The 18,230-nt window shown below is 42.7% G+C and overlaps 4 protein-coding genes across 4 annotated transcripts; 1 reads left to right on the top strand and 3 right to left on the bottom strand.

Moving 5' to 3' along the window:
- Window positions 1–1,385: 1,385 nt before the first annotated feature.
- Window positions 1,386–2,324, bottom strand: LOC130490233 (olfactory receptor 6M1-like). The gene has a single exon (XM_056864057.1). It carries the CDS (start codon window positions 2,241–2,243, stop codon window positions 1,386–1,388), a length of 858 nt encoding a protein of 285 aa, XP_056720035.1. The 5' UTR covers window positions 2,244–2,324.
- Window positions 2,325–7,151: 4,827 nt separating this feature from the next.
- LOC130489645 (olfactory receptor 49-like) lies at window positions 7,152–8,084 on the bottom strand. Its single transcript, XM_056863418.1, has one exon. The coding sequence runs from the start codon at window positions 8,082–8,084 to the stop codon at window positions 7,152–7,154; it is 933 nt and encodes a 310-aa protein (XP_056719396.1).
- A 3,285-nt stretch (window positions 8,085–11,369) lies between these two features.
- On the bottom strand, window positions 11,370–12,281 carry LOC130490232 (olfactory receptor 6M1-like). Its single transcript, XM_056864056.1, has one exon. It carries the CDS (start codon window positions 12,132–12,134, stop codon window positions 11,370–11,372), a length of 765 nt encoding a protein of 254 aa, XP_056720034.1. The 5' UTR covers window positions 12,135–12,281.
- A 4,603-nt stretch (window positions 12,282–16,884) lies between these two features.
- LOC130490231 (olfactory receptor 49-like) lies at window positions 16,885–17,838 on the top strand. Its single transcript, XM_056864055.1, has one exon. The coding sequence runs from the start codon at window positions 16,885–16,887 to the stop codon at window positions 17,836–17,838; it is 954 nt and encodes a 317-aa protein (XP_056720033.1).
- Window positions 17,839–18,230: the final 392 nt, after the last annotated feature.

The following is an 18,230-nucleotide window of genomic DNA, read 5'->3' as shown; positions in this document are numbered from 1 at the left end:
ATAGTATGATTTGCATTTATTAAGTTCTGCTAAGTGAAAACAACAGATGGTATGATTTCTGTAAAAAGCACCGATGTATAATAGACCAAGTATTGGAACCTATTTTGACTGTACAAGGATGCTTAACCTACTGCTGTTGTATCTGTTGTTGTTGTTGTTGTTGTTGTTATAAACTAAACTTTAAAAAAGTTATATTAAAAAAAGAATACCGAACAGCATTTTTCTAACGTTAAAATTATGTGGACCAGTTGTTTACCAAATGCTTATATTGGAATTGCACACTCCTTGCAGTCCTCCAAATATGTGCGGTAGCCATGTTGTCAGAAATGTACAGTGCATGAATTGGGCACACTGAAATCTTCACTGTAAAAGTTGTTGACCTGCTTGGGAGCCAAGTCTCAGATCGCCTTGCATCATGAGCACTTTTCATTGCCCGAACTGGACACCAAGCCAAGCAAGTTTATAGCTGCATGCTAACTTCTCACTATGTTTTGCAGCAAAAGGTTGTTTTTTGCACATTTGTAGTAGGGGAAAATTAATCTTCCTTCCAGTGTGATGGTCAGGTCTTTAAAGCGATATAAACTACAATTCCCATGAGGCTCTATGAGAATGTGCATGCAAATTGCTCTAGATTATGGATCTAGTTTGGAAGGTGTTAATAGTCACGCTTTCATGCTCATATAATGTTATTGCACTATTTTGTAATTACAATTACTGATATCACAACAGCAACAACAAAATGCACTCCCTCCCCTTAAAATTCCTCCAGGAAAGAAAATGGATGGACAGATGAAAAAAGAACAAGGTGCAAGGGGATCTAATACAACAAAGTTAAAATACTACAATTACATCAGTATTATATCAACTAGAATAAACATACAAAATAATAATAGATTTTTAAAAATCAAAATTGGTTTATTAGATTCCCTGGCAAAGCTTAGAGTGAATCAAGCTGGGATCTAAAAGGTCAAATAAACTTCTCTAACTTGTTCTTCTTTTTTCTCCTACCTACCAGTGTGGCCTTATTTTCTTCCTGATTGCTAGTGTGGACAGGACCATTGAAAAAGTGCCCCTCTCATTCAGACACCTTGCTAATGAGGTTGGTCTGTGTTCTTTCTGGTAAGATCATACCAACTCATAGTCAAGAAAGAACATATCAAAAACCAGGAAAGCCTGAAAAATGGGAAACTGGAGGATGATGTAATGGAGAAGTCCCCTCAAAAAAACCCTCTGTAGTTTGGAAGATGGGCAGATGAAAACCTCCGTATGGGTGCATCTAAGTGTCTAATCAGGTGTCTAAGTGTTCTATCTCCCTTTTTCTTTTGAACTATGGTAATTATACTTCTCTCCTCCTGCTGAGAGAGATGTTATCGCCATCTAGAACTTTAACCCTCTTTTTTCTTCAGATTCCTTTTCATGGCTGAGAGTCGTGACACAGCATCCTTTAGCACCTCTTTCATTTGCTGATTCCTAAGAGTATAAATGAATGGGTTGAGCAAGTGGGTGACAACACAGGTCTGGAGGGTTACTACTTTCTTGAGGCCAAAAGAAAACCCTTTGTTGGGCACTATGTACATGAAAATGGCACTCCCATAGAAGATAGAAGCTACTGTGATGTGGGAGGCACAAGTGGAGAAGGTCTTCTTCCGGCCTGTGCTGGATGAGATGCGGAGGATGGTGGTGATGATGTAGATGTAGGAGACCACCGTCAGCATCAGAGAGCTCAACAGCACAACAGTAGAAAGAGAAAACTCTATCTTCTCCAGGAGGGAAGTGTCAGCACAAGAGAGCCTGATCAATGGCTCGATGTCACAGAAGAAATGGTCAATGATGTTGGGGCCACAGAAGGGCAGCGTGGAGATGATGATGATCGGAGAAAGGACAGAAAGGAACCCCCCAACCCAAGACATGAGCAGTAATTGGGTCGTCAAGTGTATATTCATAATGGTGGAATATCGAAGTGGATTGCAGATTGCAACATATCGGTCCAAGGACATGACAGCCAAGAGGATGAATTCAGTGGTGCCCAAGAAGAAGTAGAAGTAACACTGGGAGATGCAGCCAGACAGGGAGATGGTCTTCTCCTTGGATAGGAAGTCCTTCATCATCTTGGGGGCAATGGCTGTGGCCACCATGGCATCCAGGAAGGAGAGGTTGCAAAGGAAGAAATACATGGGACTGTGGAGTCGATGATCAACCCAAGTGGCAGTAATGATGACCACATTTCCAGTGATGGTAAGCATGTAGACAACAAGCAGAACTGCAAAGAAGAAGATCTCCAACTGCCAGACTATGGCAAATCCTAGCAAAATAAATTCATTGACTTGGTTGATGGTTTCGTTTGTCTGAGACATTTGGAAAGCTTCTGAAGAAAAGAAAATGATTGTCAAGGGTCACTAAGACAAAAACAAGCACAGTTTGTAGTGCAGTCATTAAGCGATATTAACTAAATATACACAAGACAGATTATTAGGGGAGTGCACCAAACAATTTTTCAGTATATTTCGGATTCGGATTTAACCAAACATTTGCGGTTTAACCCGAACATTTTCGTAAAATCCCAAAAAAGCCGAATCCCCATACCAATATGATAGCTTAACAGCTATCTACATAAATATTGAGACTGACTTGCAAGGAAAAGCCACAAAAGGCAAAAAAAATTAGAGAGAGAGAGAGAGAGAATGCACAATGGGGTGTCAATTAAACAAATGTCTAGTACTTTATCTGGTTGTCTATATAAGGTAGGAAAATAACATGCTAATGGTTCTGGAGCCCTGACCTGGATGGCCCAGGTTAGTCTGATCTTATCAGACCTCAGAAGCAAAGCAGGGTTGGCCCTGGTAAGAATGTAGATGGAAGACCACCAAGGAAGTCCAGGGTCACTATGCAGCAGCAGCAGTGGCAAACCACCTCTGTTTGTCTCTTGCCTTGAAAACCCTACAGAGTTGCCATAAACTGTTTGCAACTTGATGGCATTTTCAAGCACCAGTGGTCCTGGATACAATAGTTATTGTTAAATCTAAACTTACACTGAAATGATTGAAATGGAAGCCACACCACCAAATGCTGATGCGAGTTGTTCATTGAGGAGATATATGGTGATCAGAGAATGTGGTGAGAGTCCTGTCTTGAGGAGAGAGTAACCCAGCCTCTATATGGCTTCTCTCTGGTTAGAAACATTTTGAGATGGCAAAGAGAGAGACAGAAGAGAAGCAAGACTTACCACAGCTTCCTTTTGTCTAGTAAATCTTTATCCCATCCTCCCTCCAAGAGACCGAGAACAGCATCCACGGCTTTCCCATCCTCTGATTTATGTTCTCATCAACACTATGTGGTAGATGGATTAAGTTGACGGAGAGGGGCTGGGCTGAACAGGATTTGGACCCAAATCTCCCACATCCTAACCTTACAATCTAATCACTATATCACACTGGCTATCAACATGGAAGAACACAAGAAAGTCCTCCCCCCTGTATTATATTTGGAAATGCTTTTTGTGGGGGTTGCATTCCCTTTCATGCCTTAGAACAATGTTCAGTGTTATCATCCCCAAGACGGCAATGCACAAAATAAAGCTAAAACACGGATGTACATGCCAACAAGTCACAACCGACTTACGACTATGCCAGCAAGGAGCTTTCAAGGCAAGTGAGAAGGAGAGGCGGTTTGCCATTGCCTTTGTCAGCACAGTCTTCCTTGGTGGTCTCCCTTTCAAGTACCAACCTTACTTAACTTCTGAGATCCAGCGAGTTTGGGCTATACAGTACTATACTCCAAAGCTAAAATATGGGAACAAAAACCTGAAGGGGATGAAAAGGTGAGGATGGAGGAAGTGCCAGCATTACTAAAATGGTATTAAAATATAATCTTGAAGTCGTCTAGTAAAGCTACTGAATAGAGCCCAGGAGCTTAACCTGACAATAATTTGGGGGTAAGGAAGTCCTCTCCATAGTGATCACCAACCTGACAAAGAGTGGGAATTGCAGAAGATTTTCTGTGCTAGGTTTTAGGGAATGGGAAGGTAGATATGAGAGTTTAAGATCCCTCAGATCTGGTATAAAAATCCTGATTGCTATTGCAAGTACTAACAGATTTAGCACTCAGCCCAAGAATGAAGATCAGTGTTCTTCTGATGAAGCATGCTGATTCACAGTGCACCTTTCCAGGTGGTTTCTTCACTGTTCTGGTGAGGTTGGAGTGTTATCTTTCATGCGGGAAAAAGAAAGAAATATCTGGGAAGAGAAGCTCTTGCTGTTCTTTCTTCCTAGTACTCATATGGTACCTGCTGAAACCTCTTTAGCTCTCATAGCTACCAATTCCTGTCAGAGTCCCCCCCCCCCCGGTGTTTCACAGAGAGCTTCCCAAAGGAACAAGGACCACAAACAATCAAAAATTCAAACGTAAGAGTATTGGGATTCAATTTCAGGTAAATAGCGCTCAGCAGTTTTCCCTTGAGCTTGTCTTTGGCTCAGATTTTTCCCTCAAACAATCAAATGCCAGTCAATCAAATTAAACAGAATTGTCCAATATATCCAATATACTGTACAAAAAGAACTCCCCCCCCCAAATGCATCACCTGGCATGATCAAATCAACAAGACCACCTAATCCATTGGTCAAATGCCTCCATCCCAGGAAACCCACAGTGAAGGAGAGGACAATCCCATGGTATTTGCCCTCTAAATAAGAACTTCAAAGGCCCTACAAATATGGTATGGATGCTAAGGCCTCTCCCTGTTGCTGCCTCCTAGCACATGGGGAATAGCCATAGGCTTCTATCAAGTTCTCTATTTCCCTTTGGAGGCATTCTGAGATATTGGGCAACCAACACTACATCCCCTCTAGAAGAGTTGGTCCCTTCCAACTCTATGATTTTATGACTCTATGATTCTAAGATGCACTTCTGTTGTCTGTCCTAAATCTACTCCCTCGGGCTGCATTCATATGTGCATCTACTTAAAAGTAGTCCTACTGAACAAAATGGGTCTGATTTCTGAGCCATCATGTTTCAGCTTAGTCTCTCAAGCTCTTCTGTTTTGCAGGGTCAGTATCTGAATTCAAGCAGCCAAAGAGGTAGGGTTGCCAGCCATCAGATAGGGCATGACGTCCTCCCAGAAGTACAGCTGATATATAGACTACAGAGAACAGTTCCTTTGGAAAGAATGACAGCCTTGGAAGGTTGTCTCTATGGCATCATTTCTCTGCTGAGAACATCAGCTGAGCATTGGCAGACAAGGGTTGCAATGTTCTAGAGGTCTCCTGCCATAAGTGGGCAAATGGGAACCTTACATAGAAGTAAACGGCTTCATACCACCTTGGCTGGGAGATTGTCAACTCCTAGCTCCACCTGTAGAGCTAGGGTTATCAGCTGTGGGTGGGAAATTCCTGGAGATCTGTGGATGCATTCTGTGGAAGGCAGGGTTTTGGAGAGGGGAAGGACCTCAGTCGTGTATAATGCCATAGAGTGCCCCCTCAAAGAAACCATTTTATCCAGGAGAACTGTTGTCTGGAGATCAGTTGTAATTCTGAGAGATCTCCAGGCCCCAACTGGAGGTTGGCAACCCTATGTAGAGCTCTCCACCCCCCTGCCTAGGGAATGGTATAAAGGCATGCTACATGGAACAGGTCAGGGAGAGGTTGCTACCATTTTGGCCTGCAGATTACCAACTTTTCTGGGTTTCTTTGTCTCATTACGCTGCACAAAAATATTTCAGATAATGAGATGAAAGAGCAATTGCACAACTTAGGAGAGAACATAAAACAGCATCCATAAAACCACTCTCAGGAAAGCCATGAAGCCTACAAGTAAAAGGGAGAGCCCTTCAATCAAAAGCCTGGGTACAGGGGAAAACTTTAGACCTGCAGTAGGACTAGGGGCATCCATGAATCTGCATCTTTGGGAGATCCATTTGCCAGAAGCCTCAACTGATAGCCACTAGTGATGAGGCAGAAGACTTTCTACAAAAAAGGAGAAAGGAAACCTCTGAACGACAAGAAAAAGGGGTACAGAGTACCAAAGGTCTAAAAAAATAATTGTAGAAGCATCAAACAATAGCAAAAGGTGTACATATAATTCAAAAATTGTGAAATGTAACGGAAAACGCAAAAGGTTATTATTGTAATTACAAAAGCACAAGGTTGTCCCATAATATGTCCACGATTCACAAAATGACAACAAATAGGAACACTATCAAAAAAATTACACGCAAAATACAGCTAATAACCATTTCAATAAAGATCTCAAATATGATCTAGTCTACGTCCATTTATTTCAGAGGATTACTTAGTAATGACTGTACTGTGTGCTAATCAAGAGTAACCATGACACAAAAATTCTACATTGCCTTTTATATGGAAAGACTTATCATATTTACATATCTGACTGAACAGTCACATTACTTGTGAGTGTAATAAAAAGACAGGGAGATAGTCCCTCTTAACACAAACATTACAAGGTTAAAATAATAATTATAAAGATTCTGATGCTTGATGTCAGAAATATGGTCCATCCAGCACAAAGATAGCCAGCCAAAAATTCAAAATGGGACACCAACATGACATTGGTAGATAACGAACAGATAGCAGACACATACATTATTGTCACATACAAAATATCAAGCAAATTCTCTGAACTCCAGGTTGAGTTTATAGTCTCTTAATAATTCAAGTTCCACTGTAACATTTCCCATTAAGTCCGTTGAAGTTAGAAGATTATAACTCTTAGAAGGATATAACACTGCTTAGCATGGAACTCTATATCCATCCAGCCATCCATCCAGCCATCCATCCAGCCATCCAGCCAGCCATCCATCCATCCATCCATCCATCCATCCATCCATCCATCCATCCATCCATCCATCCATCCATCCATCCATCCAACTATCTATGGCACTCTATGACCATCCATCATATCTCTCTCTCTCTCTCTCTTCTCTCTTCTCTCTCTCTCTCTCTCTCTCTCTCTCTCTCTCTCTCTCTCTCTCTCTCTCTCTCTCTCTCTCTCTCTCTCGCTCTCTCGCTCTCTCGCTCTCTCTCTCTCTCTCGCTCTCTCTCTCTCTCGCTCTCTCTCTCTCTCGCTCTCTCTCTCTAGCTCTCTCTAGCTCTCTCTAGCTCTCTCTAGCTCTCTCTAGCTCTCTCTAGCTCTCTAGCTCTCTATCTAATTTTGTTAAGTATCTTCTTTCTGGTATCTTTGAGCACTTCATGTACTTGCTTGTTTCTGAGGGTGTAGATGAAGGGGTTCAACAAGGGGGTGACCACGGTGTTTAGAATGGAGACCCCTTTGTTGAAATCAAACCCTTCACTTTGAGAAGGCCTCACATACATGAAGATGCAGCTACCATAAAACAGGGAGACAACAATAATATGGGAGGAACAAGTGGAGAAAGCTTTCCGCCTCCCTTGGGTCGATGGGATGCGCATAATGCTGGAAATGATGTTGACATAGGAGACAACGGTTACTGCCAAAGTTCCAATGAGAGAGAGGATGGCAACGAAGAAATCCATGAGTTCCAGTCGACTTGTGTCTACGCAAACAAGTTTGATCAATGGTCCATTGTCACAGAAAAAATGGTTCACAGTGTTTGGGCCACAAAATGGTGCCTGAAATAAAGCGATTGCTGGACCCAAAATTAGCAACAAGCCCCCAACCCAAGAGCAACCTACCAGCAAAGAGCACAGCTGGCCTTTCATTATGGTGGAGTAACGAAGAGGGTGACAGATGGCCACGTATCTGTCAAATGACATGACTGCCAGCAGAAAGAATTCTGTTGTCCCCAGAGTAAAGTACAGAAAGAACTGTGTGAAGCAGCCACTGATGGAGATAGACCTCTGTCCCGTGGCCAAGTTGACCAATGCTTTGGGAATGATGGAAGTGGTGAATCCAAGCTCCAATAGTGCAAAATTTCGGAGGAAGAAATACATTGGTGTGTTGAGACGGTGACTGGACAGCGTGATCACAATGATCACCATGTTCCCTGATATAGTTAAGAGATATGTTCCCATTAGTAGGAGAAAGAGTAAGACTTGAAGCTTATGATTGTCTGTAAAGCCTAAGAGTATGAATTCCTTCACTGGTGTGTTGTTCATACTTCTCGACACCTGCCTAAAAAGGAAGAGAAATTAATTGTTTCAGCTGTATTTTATAGGCAGTATTAAACAGTATTATAAGCTTTCCTTCCACTTAATTCTTCTCCCCCAACCAAAGGTTTCACAGCCTCTCACAGGCCTCCACTTAGTAACCACTGCTGAAAAGGAAATGAGAGGTAATGTCTGCCCAACCGAAGAGGCTATGTTGGGGATTGTACAACCTGCATGTAAAAAGCCATGGGAGATGTAGTATGAAGAGGATTTGTGTAGCCTAGAGTGCAGAACAAGCTGGCTGGATCTAACCTTAGGTTTTTTATGTCTGCATATGCAACCAAGCTCCTCGAATCTCTATGCCGGTCAATTAAAGGATTAGAAAAGAGCAGGAGTCCAGTTGCACCTTAAAGATGAACAAAATTTCTGGGAGGGTAGGAGCTTTCGTGAGCCACAGCTCACTTCTTCAGACAGCTGAATCTGAAGAACTGATCACTGAATCTGGAGAAGTTAGCTGTGGCTCACAAAAGCTCCTACCCTCCCAGAAATTTTAAGGTGCTACTGGACTCCTGCTCTTTTCTACTGCTAGTGACAGACTAACATGGCTACCCATCGGAATAAAAGGATTGTGTGGCAAACAACTCAAGAGCAGCATAATCTCTTTTTTTTGTTCATGAGTGAGAGTCAGTTGCATGAAGAGCTACCCTCTTATGGCATAGTTTCAGAGGATAGCCATGTCGGTCTGCAGCTAGATTCCAGTCCACTAGCACCTTAGAAACTGGAAAGATTTTTGGGTTATAAGCTTTCAAGCGCCAAAGCACCCTTCATCCCTCTAATGACACAATTTGTAACCCACCACAAAGTGTCTGTAGTGAAAGAATCCATTGGGAAGAAGCTAAGTCCTCTCTCTTGCAAACAAAGTGAATCAACACAACATAACAAAAGTCTCACTTGTGACCTCTGTTTTCTGAATCTTCACCTTTCTGGATCCTGAATGGATTTTGGCAGATTCCTTGCATTGTTGCCTCACAAAGTAGAGACAGCTGTAACTTTATAGTAAGCATTTCTCCATCTCTTAGCATCAGGAGTGTACGTGGAGATAGTCTGATATAATGGTGCTCATTCATCATGTCTTTAACAATATAGCCCTCGCAAAGCACAAGAGATGCAATCTCATTGCTCTTGATCGCACCCAAGGGTTATTAGTGCAGCTTCTTTAAGGAGCACATTATTTATTACCCATCTAAAGATACATGTTCCTACTATATTATTTTAGGCTAGATATTTCCATAGTTCTTTGATATATCTTCTCTGGGATGGCAGTTCTGTAATTTAAACAGGATTCTTTAAAGTTCTTCATAGCTTTTGCTGTTCAATAATAGTTGGGTTGTGTTCAGAAGATTCGTCCTCTGAGACTAATCACAGTGATGTAGGTCTGGATTTTATTAGTCCCTTCCACTAATTTGGATCTTAGGTTATTTTGTACAGAGAAAGACTTCCTCAAGTGGATCATGTTCTTTTTTTCTGTTGGAGACAGGACCTACCTTTACAGAAACCATGTTGGGTTTTGCTCAGCAGGGCTTGACCTTCTATTTGCTTGACAAGTCTATCTTTAATAATGCTTTCCCTGGAACAGAATTTCCCATTTGAGTTCTTGGAGAACTCTAGGACGAACACCGTCTGGCCCCTCTGACTTGGCCGGGAGACTGTCAACTCCTAGATCCCCCTGTAGAGCTAGGGTTATCAGCGGTGGGTTGGGAAATTCCTGGAGATCTGTGGATGCATCCTGTGGAGGGACAGGTTTTGGAGAGGGGAAGGACCTTAGTGGGGTTTAATGCCATAGAGTGACCCCTCCAAAGCAACCATTTTCTCCAGGAGAACTGTTGTCTGGAGATCAGTTGTAATTCTGAGAGATCTCCAGGTCCCAACTGGAGGTTGGCAACCCTATGTAGAGCTCTCCACCCCCTGCCTAGGGATGGTATAAAGGCTTGCTACATGGAACAGGGAAGGGAGAGGTTGCTACCATTTTGGCCTGCAGATTACCAGCTTTTCTAGTTGTTGTTGTTGTTTTTGTCTCATTATGTTGCACAAAAATATTCCGAATAAATAATGTGATAAAAAAAAACAATAGCACAATTTAGGAGAGAACATAAAACTGTACCCATGAAACCTCATTCAGGAAAGAGGGAGGCCATGAAGCTTACAAGTAAAAGGAAGGGAGAGCCCTTCAATCAAAAGCCTGGGTATAGGGGAAAACTTTACACCTTCAGTAGGACTAGAGGACATCTATGAATCTGCATCTTTGGGTGGTCCTTTTGCCAGAAGCCTCAACTGATAGCCACTAGTGACGAGGCAGAAAACTTTCTACAAAAAAGGAGAAAGGAAACCTCTGAACGACAAGAAGAAGGGGTACAGAGTACCAAAGATCTAAAAAAATAATTGTGGAAGCATCAAAAATACCAAAAGTTGTACATATAATTCAAAAATTGTGAAATGTAATGGAAAATGCCAAAGATTATTGTTGTAATTACAAAAGTACAAGGTTGTCCCATAATATGTCCATGATTCACAAATGGCAACAAATAGGAACAATATTTTAAAAATTACAAATACAGCAAATTACAATTTCAATACAGATCTCATATACAACACCAATATGACAATTCTATTAAAAAAAGTTTACAAGTTGGAGAAGACAACAAAAGACAGGATGCTGGCTAAATTCCTGCTTTGGTGTATGAATCTTCATCAGTCTTGAATGACTTTGCGCTGGTTATTTTGGAAGCCAGAAAATTGAAAGCAGACTTCAGGGAAAGCCTATCAACATAAGCATCATAAGCAAATTCACAGTATGGGCCTGCATGCCAGCGCTGGGGCCAACAACACCGTCATGCACCTTCTGAGCGCTGGTGTTGTGGGCCCTTGCACTGGCGGAGGCCTTTGTCAGCCTCCAAAGGCCTTTGGGTCAGCATGCCAGCGCATTTCAGGAATGCGCAATTTGAGACTCCTTATGGTTATGAAAAGTGGGGTATAAAAAGCAACTCTCCTCCCCCCTCCAGGATGCTAACATTTCATTGCATCAGCTCTGATACATTTTTAGCTTTTTTTTCTGGCTAATTCTCTCCCATCTCTACAGTACCTGTCGGTAGATAAAAATACCCCCCCCCCCATTTTTCTCAACCTCCCCCAGGAAAAAAAGGCTGTACTCTAAACATAAGACAATCACCCCATTCCATTGGACCTCCACAATCAAGCTGAGCTGTCTTGATCAGAAAAATGGGACAACCATTCTGCTCACAATTTCAATGTTAGCCTCTTCAGACAGTCTCTCAAGGCCTCCTTCACCTTCTCATTTCTCAGAGTATATATAAAAGGGTTGAGCAAAGGGGTCACCACAGCCGTGAGTACCGCTATGGCCTTCTGAACGGCCCGAGAGCGTCCCTGGCTGGGTAAAGAGTACATGAAGATTGCGCTGCCATAGAAGATGGAGGCTACAGTCAGGTGGGATGCACAGGTGGAAAAAGTCTTTAGCCGGCCTTTGGCGGCGTGCATGCGCAAGATGGTGGCGATAATGTAAAGATAAGATACACCAGTGACAGCCAATGAACTGAGCAGCACTACTGAAGAGAGGACAGACACCAGGGCCAGGATGAACTGTATGTCATTGCAAGACAGCTTTATCATTGGGGCATAGTCACAGAAGAAATGGTCGATAACATTTGAGCCGCAGAAAGTCAACTGGAAGAACAGGACGATGGGGCCAATGGTAGATAGGAAGCCACCAATCCAGCAGCTAAGGACCAATGATGTGCATACCTGACCGTTCACAATGATGGCATAGCGAAGCGGGTGGCAGATGGCGACATAACGGTCAAACGACATCACGGCGATGAGGATGAACTCAGTAGTGCCAAGGAAGAAGTAGAAATAACATTGGGCGGCACAGGCGAGGAAAGAGATGGTTTTGTCCAAGGAAGCCAGATTCGCCAACATCTTTGGGGTGATTGTCAAAACAAAGAGGATCTCCAGGAAGGAGAGATTGCAGAGAAAGAAGTACATGGAAGTCTGGAGTTGCTGGGCCAGGCACACCAGTGTGATGATGGTGATATTCCCAGCGAGTGTCAATAGGAAAACTACAAGAAGCACCACAAAAAGGAGGATCTCCACTGGCTTGGGAACTTGGAAGCCGATTAAAATGAATTCCGTCACTTGCTCTGTGCGGCTCTGATTCCTCAGTGCCATTTCCAGTTTGAGCGGCAACACAGCCTAGAAGACAAATGAATGCACATTGATTCAGGGCAGCCCCCTTTCCTGTCCTCCAAGCAACCAAGTACACCATGCCCCCCCTTTTCTTGGGAAGGTTCTAGGCATCCTTTCTTGAGATCCTCCAATTGTCCCTTCTCAAAGAACATAATGGCATCTTGGTGAACCTCCCCCAAGAGGTAAGAAGATGGCATGGTTTACTGCAGGAGACTGATTAGCTGCACTTAACTAACATGATCACAACAAATATCCCACCTTCAACAAGAGCATGACAGTCCTATAAATTAGTTTCAGGTGGGTAGTCCTGTTGAAGAGCAAGATTCATGACCACTATTGTTTAAAGAGACCGACAAGATTTTCCAGGGTTTAAGCTTTTGAGAGTTTAAGACAAGCTCCCTTCATCTGACAAATAGAGCTTTAACACTCAAATCCTGCCACCTGGAAAATCTTGTTGGTCTCTAAAAAGCTACTGGACTCGAATCTTGAAGTCCCAGAAATTATTTCACTTACCTTTGCTTTTCGGATTGTCTATAGAGCGCAGTGGTTTTAGACAGAAAACGGACAAGTCACCAAAAGCAAGAACAGTCAACAAATCAAAAATACTAAAGCATCGCATGAAAAGAAGGGGAAAGGCTTCAAATAAATTACCCAGAAATTCATGTATGTGGATCATATTTTTTGAACAAGAAGTCAAGGGGCCTCCAAAATTCAAAGACTCTTTGAGGGATACCTGTAATTTAAAACTGGGTTCAAAGAATGTTCAGTCTTGGTACCAGATCAGTTTACATATAATACTCCAGGTGCAATTAAATATTTAATATCAACAATATTTTTGTATGCTATTAAGTGCCACGTACCCAGTATTATGTATATAGAATCACAGAATCATAGAGTTGGAAGAGACCATCAGGGTCATCTAGTCCAAACCACTGCACAATGCAGGAAATTCACAACTACCTCCCCTGCACACACACACACTCCCAGTGACCCTACTCCATGCCCAGAAGATATCTACTTAACTGTGTAATATTAGCATTCGTGATAAGATGATAGAGGAAAATGAAGACAGGCTTTTGACTTGCCATCCCTGGGTATCTTGCTTTCATCCTCCCTGCAGAATGTCAGCTCAAGCTTTATAAAGATAATGTGTGTGTGTGTGTGTGTGTGTGCGAACATCATTAAGTTTTGCAAAGCTGCCTGTGTGTATATTGTCAGGGGAACCTCTGGCATCTAGTGAGTATCTTCCTCGATTGGCAATTCAGTACCTGTGGCACTGGAAGCCCTCTTCAGGACCTTACTGGAAGAGCACTTTGTAAGACTGGCCGTTCTAACAGGTCTTCAGTATGGGGAGTTCTCCCACTTGAGAACCTTGATGTCTGCTGAGGCCCTGCAGACCTTCCAAAGTGAAGGTCTTTATGCTGCTCTGGTTACACCTCACCTAGAGTATTGTGTTCCGTTTTGGGCACCACAATTTAAGAAAGATATAGATAAAGCTGGAACATGTCCAGAGGAGGGCAAGAAAGATGGTGAGGGGTCTGGAGACCAAGTCCTATGAGGAAAGGTTGAAGGAGCTGGGTGTGTTCAGCCTGAAAAGGAGAAGACTGAGAGGGGATATGATCATCATCTTCGAGTACTTGAAGGGCTGTCATACAGAGGATGGTGCCGAGTTTTTTTCTGTTTCCCCAGAAGGTCGGACCAGAACCAACGGGTTAAAACTAAATCAGAAGAATTTTCATCTAGACATTAGGAAGACTTTTCTAACCATTGGAGCGGTTCCTCAGTGGAACAGGCTTCCTAGGGAGGTGGTAAGCTCTCCTTCCCTGGAGGTTTTTAAGCAGAGGCTAGATGGCCATCTGTCAGCAATGCCAATTGTATGAAATTAGGCAGTTCATGAGAGGGAGGGCATCTTGGCCATCTTCTGGGCACGGGGTGTGGGGGGGAGGTAGTTGTGAATTTCCTGCATTGTGCAGGGGGTTGGACTAGATGACCCTGGTGGTCCCTTCCAACTCTATGATTCTATGAACTGGGGTTGCCAGAGAAAAGGACCTCCTAATGCATCACTAGCTCTAACTCTTGCCCCTGTATATACCCTGTATCATTATACAGAGCCAGTGTGACAATTGGGGAAAGTGAACGTATAACTGGTTTAATTATATAAATAAACAAGAGAATGGAATCTTTCATTTTAGGGCCAAGTTAGATAGGGTTGTCAACCTCCAGGTAACAGCTGGAGATTTCCTGCTATTACGACTGATCTCCAGCCGATAGAGATCAGTTCACCTGGAGAAAATGGCCGCTTTGGCCATTGGACTCTATGGCATTGAAGTCCCTCCCCTACCCAAATCCCGCCCTCCTCAGGCTCCACCCCCAAAACCTCCCGCTGGTGGCAAAGAGGGACCTGGCAACCCTGAAGTTAGATGAGATGTCATGCCCAGGTTCATCCTAATGGCATGCCTCCATATTGTAAAATTGGGGAACACCATTTAACAGCACTGCAGGAGCCAGAATTGCCATGGGGGGCAATTCTGGCTCCTTCAGTGTCAAAGTGGGCTTTTTTCCCCTTTCAAAAGGCATTTCTACAGCCGCAGCTGATGATCCTGGAAAAAAGCTAATTTTTCTTGCTTTTTTAGGATCAGGATTACTGGCTACAATTTAAAAAGCTGTTGTTTTCAGCCGTGTGGGGGGAAAGGTAAGGTATTTTTCAGTTTTTTCAGTTCAGCTTTACCAAATGCACGCTCCCTAGACCAAATTACAAACTTGGAATAGGTTATGAATTCCTTTTAAGAAAACAGCAGGCTTCAATAATACCATTCACATTTGGATATCATGGGTCAAAAGAGCAATACCAATACACGTGTGTGAGTATACTACCAAACTGATACCAAATGCCTAGATTTGACCAGATGTCACACATAAAACTGAGATTGTCTTTCCCCCCACTTTTTTCAGACATAAATAACTGTATTAAATGCCCAGGCGATCAGTATCTAGGCAAGGACCGTGACCAGTGCATTCAACAGGCTTTCTGTCTTATGAAGACCCTCTAGGGATAGTTTTAACCTCCATTGTAATTTCTTCTTGTCTGATCATAATTACAAATGTTGTTATGAGCTTTAGAATATGCAATGACCCTTTACCTCTTGAGTCCTCCACTCTGAAAGGAAATAAAAGAAAAGAAAAATTAACTGGGAAAGAGTTACAAGGTAGACTAATTGCATAAACACCTTGGTCTCCTGGGAATCTATAATGAGAAGATCTATCTATCTACATATATACACACATTCCAGTGTTGTAATGTTTGGAGAAAGCAATATTTTGGTGGAATGATGCACAAATGTCTGTCTAGAGTCATGTACACTGGACTTAGCCACAATATTTAAGACATTGAATAATTTGCAAGGTAAGTTTCAGGCAGTTCCAGTCGTTTGGGGATTTTCTGAATGGTGGAACATTTCTGGGTCATTGCTCACTTCCATTTGCCATAGAGGAGAATGATGGGCTGACCTAGACTGACTCTAAATAAGCAGCAAATAAGACAGCAACAACCAAGCTCTGGCCCCGGCCTGGTAGAACTCTCTATCGAGTGAGACCCGAACCCTGCAGGACTTGACAAGTGCATTGTATTTAGACAGTATTGTGACTATTGCTTTAAGCAACGTGTAAAGGATACTGCTATTTACAACTGTGATATCAGAATTCCATCATGAAAACATAGCATTCTGGATGGTGTAAGCATACGGTTGCCAGTTCCAGGTTGGGGAATATCCCTGTTTACCTTCTCTTCTTTTGAAGACTTCCAAACTGGATTGACAGTGACTGTTACTCTTTTGTAGACACTCACCTTTGGACTGATTGTTACTGTCTTGTAGACAACCTTGGATTGATAGTTACTGTATATTATGTGATGTTTGCTTATGCTTATTACACTTTTTGAGTATTTGGCTATAGTGATTTGTTCTGTACTTATTTTCTAACCTTTGGTACCAGTACAGAGGTGTTAATCTTTGATTACTTACCACCTGGAGATTGGCAACTCTATGTAAGCAGAAGGCTCTTGATAAATTCACAACTTAACCTTTAAGGAGAAGGCTCCTGGTAAAACAGGGACACACCATTCTGGACAGAACTAACCGAACCACAGAATGCAAGTGTGCTTGGTGGGATCAAGGGAATCTGTAGCCTAACAATGATCTTCAAAAATAAACTGTTATTTTTTTTGTTTGTTTGCTAGTGATTTGGGACTTTTTTTTATCAAGAAGCCCCTATCCTCCAAAGAAATCTTGTAAAATAATTTGGAATGAAGATGCTCAAACACATATATTTGTTTCTTGTTAAAAGACTCCTCATTTACTGCTTTAAATCAAGGGAAGTCACTGGCTAGGTCCCATTATCCATCCAATCCAATGTGTACTCCTTACTTTGGGTGAGTTCTCATTTAACCAAATTTTATATCCAGTTTGCACAAGACGGATGTTTATTGACTAAGTTAATGCTAATGTCCGTCAGTCATTTTCTTCTGCAATTGATTCCTTAATCTAGGGCAGCCATGAAATACAATGAAACCACAGTGAGCGAGTTCATACTGCAGGGATTCACTGACGTCCGTGAACTGCAGCTGCTGCTGTTCACCATCTTGCTCTGTTCTTACCTCCTGACAATCATTGGAAATGCAGCCATCATCACCATTGCTCATATCGATCACCGACTACAGACCCCGATGTATTTTTTCCTTTGGAATTTCTCTCTCTTAGAAATTGGCTTCACCACTGCCATAGTCCCCCAAACTTTGACCCAGCTGGCAACGGGAAATAAAAAGATTTCCTATCTCGGGTGCATGTTGCAGTCTTTCTTGTACTTCCAGCTGGGCACCTCTGAGTTCTTCCTCTTGGCCGTCATGTCCTTTGATCGATACATGGCCATTTGCAACCCCTTGCACTATCCAACCATCATGAACAATCATATTTGCGTTTTTCTGGTCCTCTGTTCCTGGCTGGGCAGTTTTCTCCTGATCATTGGCCCATTCTTACTTTTCCTACAGGTTCCAATGTGTGGCTCAAACACCCTTAACCATTTCTTCTGCGACAATGCCCCCTTGATTAAGATCCTTTGTGGTGACACACAGCTGCTAAGGTTCCTTGGATTCGTGACAGCTGTGTTTTCCATACTGGGCAGCCTGAGCATTACGGTAGTGTCCTACATCAATATCATCCAAACTGTCTTGCATATCCCTTCTGCTACAGGGAGACAGAAAGCCTTTTCTACATGCGCCTCTCACTTCATTGTGGTGTCTATCACCTATGGGAGCTGTATCTTCCTGTATATTAAACCAACACAGAACAGTAAACTCGAGCTTGGCAAAATGGTGGCCGTCCTCAACACCATGGTGTCCCCTTTGCTCAACCCGTTCATATATTGCCTGAGGAACAAACAGGTGCAGGAGGCCTGGAGAGATTCCATGGTAAAGTTAGCTGCTGTTATTGAAGGGGTGAGAAAACTCTGACAAGATAAAAAGGTGAAAGAGGCGCAGGACACCAAGCCAAAATGGATATAAAACATGGAGAATACATTACCCTCCAAAGGTATCTTTGGCTTTGCAGAAACACTGCCAGTGTTTCCAGTGACTGAAACTGAATGTTGGGTCCAACTCAGTGTATTCTATCTTGCATTACTATTCACTGTTTACTTGTTGCCAGTGTACAATGGTTTTCAAATGCCCTAACTGGACCGAGCCCTTTGCCGATCCCACTGTATGCCAAAGAACACTTCTGTGTTGCAGAGGATTCTGGGGAGGAGTGTTCATCCTTGCCTGCAAATTTGATTCATGGGCACCCTTGCTCTCTTGGACATTCCCCTCAAACCATGTGAATGGAGAATACTCCCAACATCCCACGG

The sequence above is a fragment of the Euleptes europaea genome, chromosome 18, assembly GCF_029931775.1.
Source record: "Euleptes europaea isolate rEulEur1 chromosome 18, rEulEur1.hap1, whole genome shotgun sequence".
In the NCBI taxonomy this organism is placed as follows: domain Eukaryota; kingdom Metazoa; phylum Chordata; class Lepidosauria; order Squamata; family Sphaerodactylidae; genus Euleptes; species Euleptes europaea.
This window is presented reverse-complemented; position numbering and strand designations above follow the sequence as displayed.

What these genes read in the sequence shown, in the direction of transcription:
- LOC130489645 (XM_056863418.1), bottom strand. Translation starts at nt 8,084, where the DNA reads ATGAACAACACACCAGTGAAGGAATTCATACTCTTAGGCTTTACAGAC.
- LOC130490232 (XM_056864056.1), bottom strand. Translation starts at nt 12,134, where the DNA reads ATGTACTTCTTTCTCTGCAATCTCTCCTTCCTGGAGATCCTCTTTGTT.
- LOC130490231 (XM_056864055.1), top strand. Translation starts at nt 16,885, where the DNA reads ATGAAATACAATGAAACCACAGTGAGCGAGTTCATACTGCAGGGATTC.
- LOC130490233 (XM_056864057.1), bottom strand. Translation starts at nt 2,243, where the DNA reads ATGCTTACCATCACTGGAAATGTGGTCATCATTACTGCCACTTGGGTT.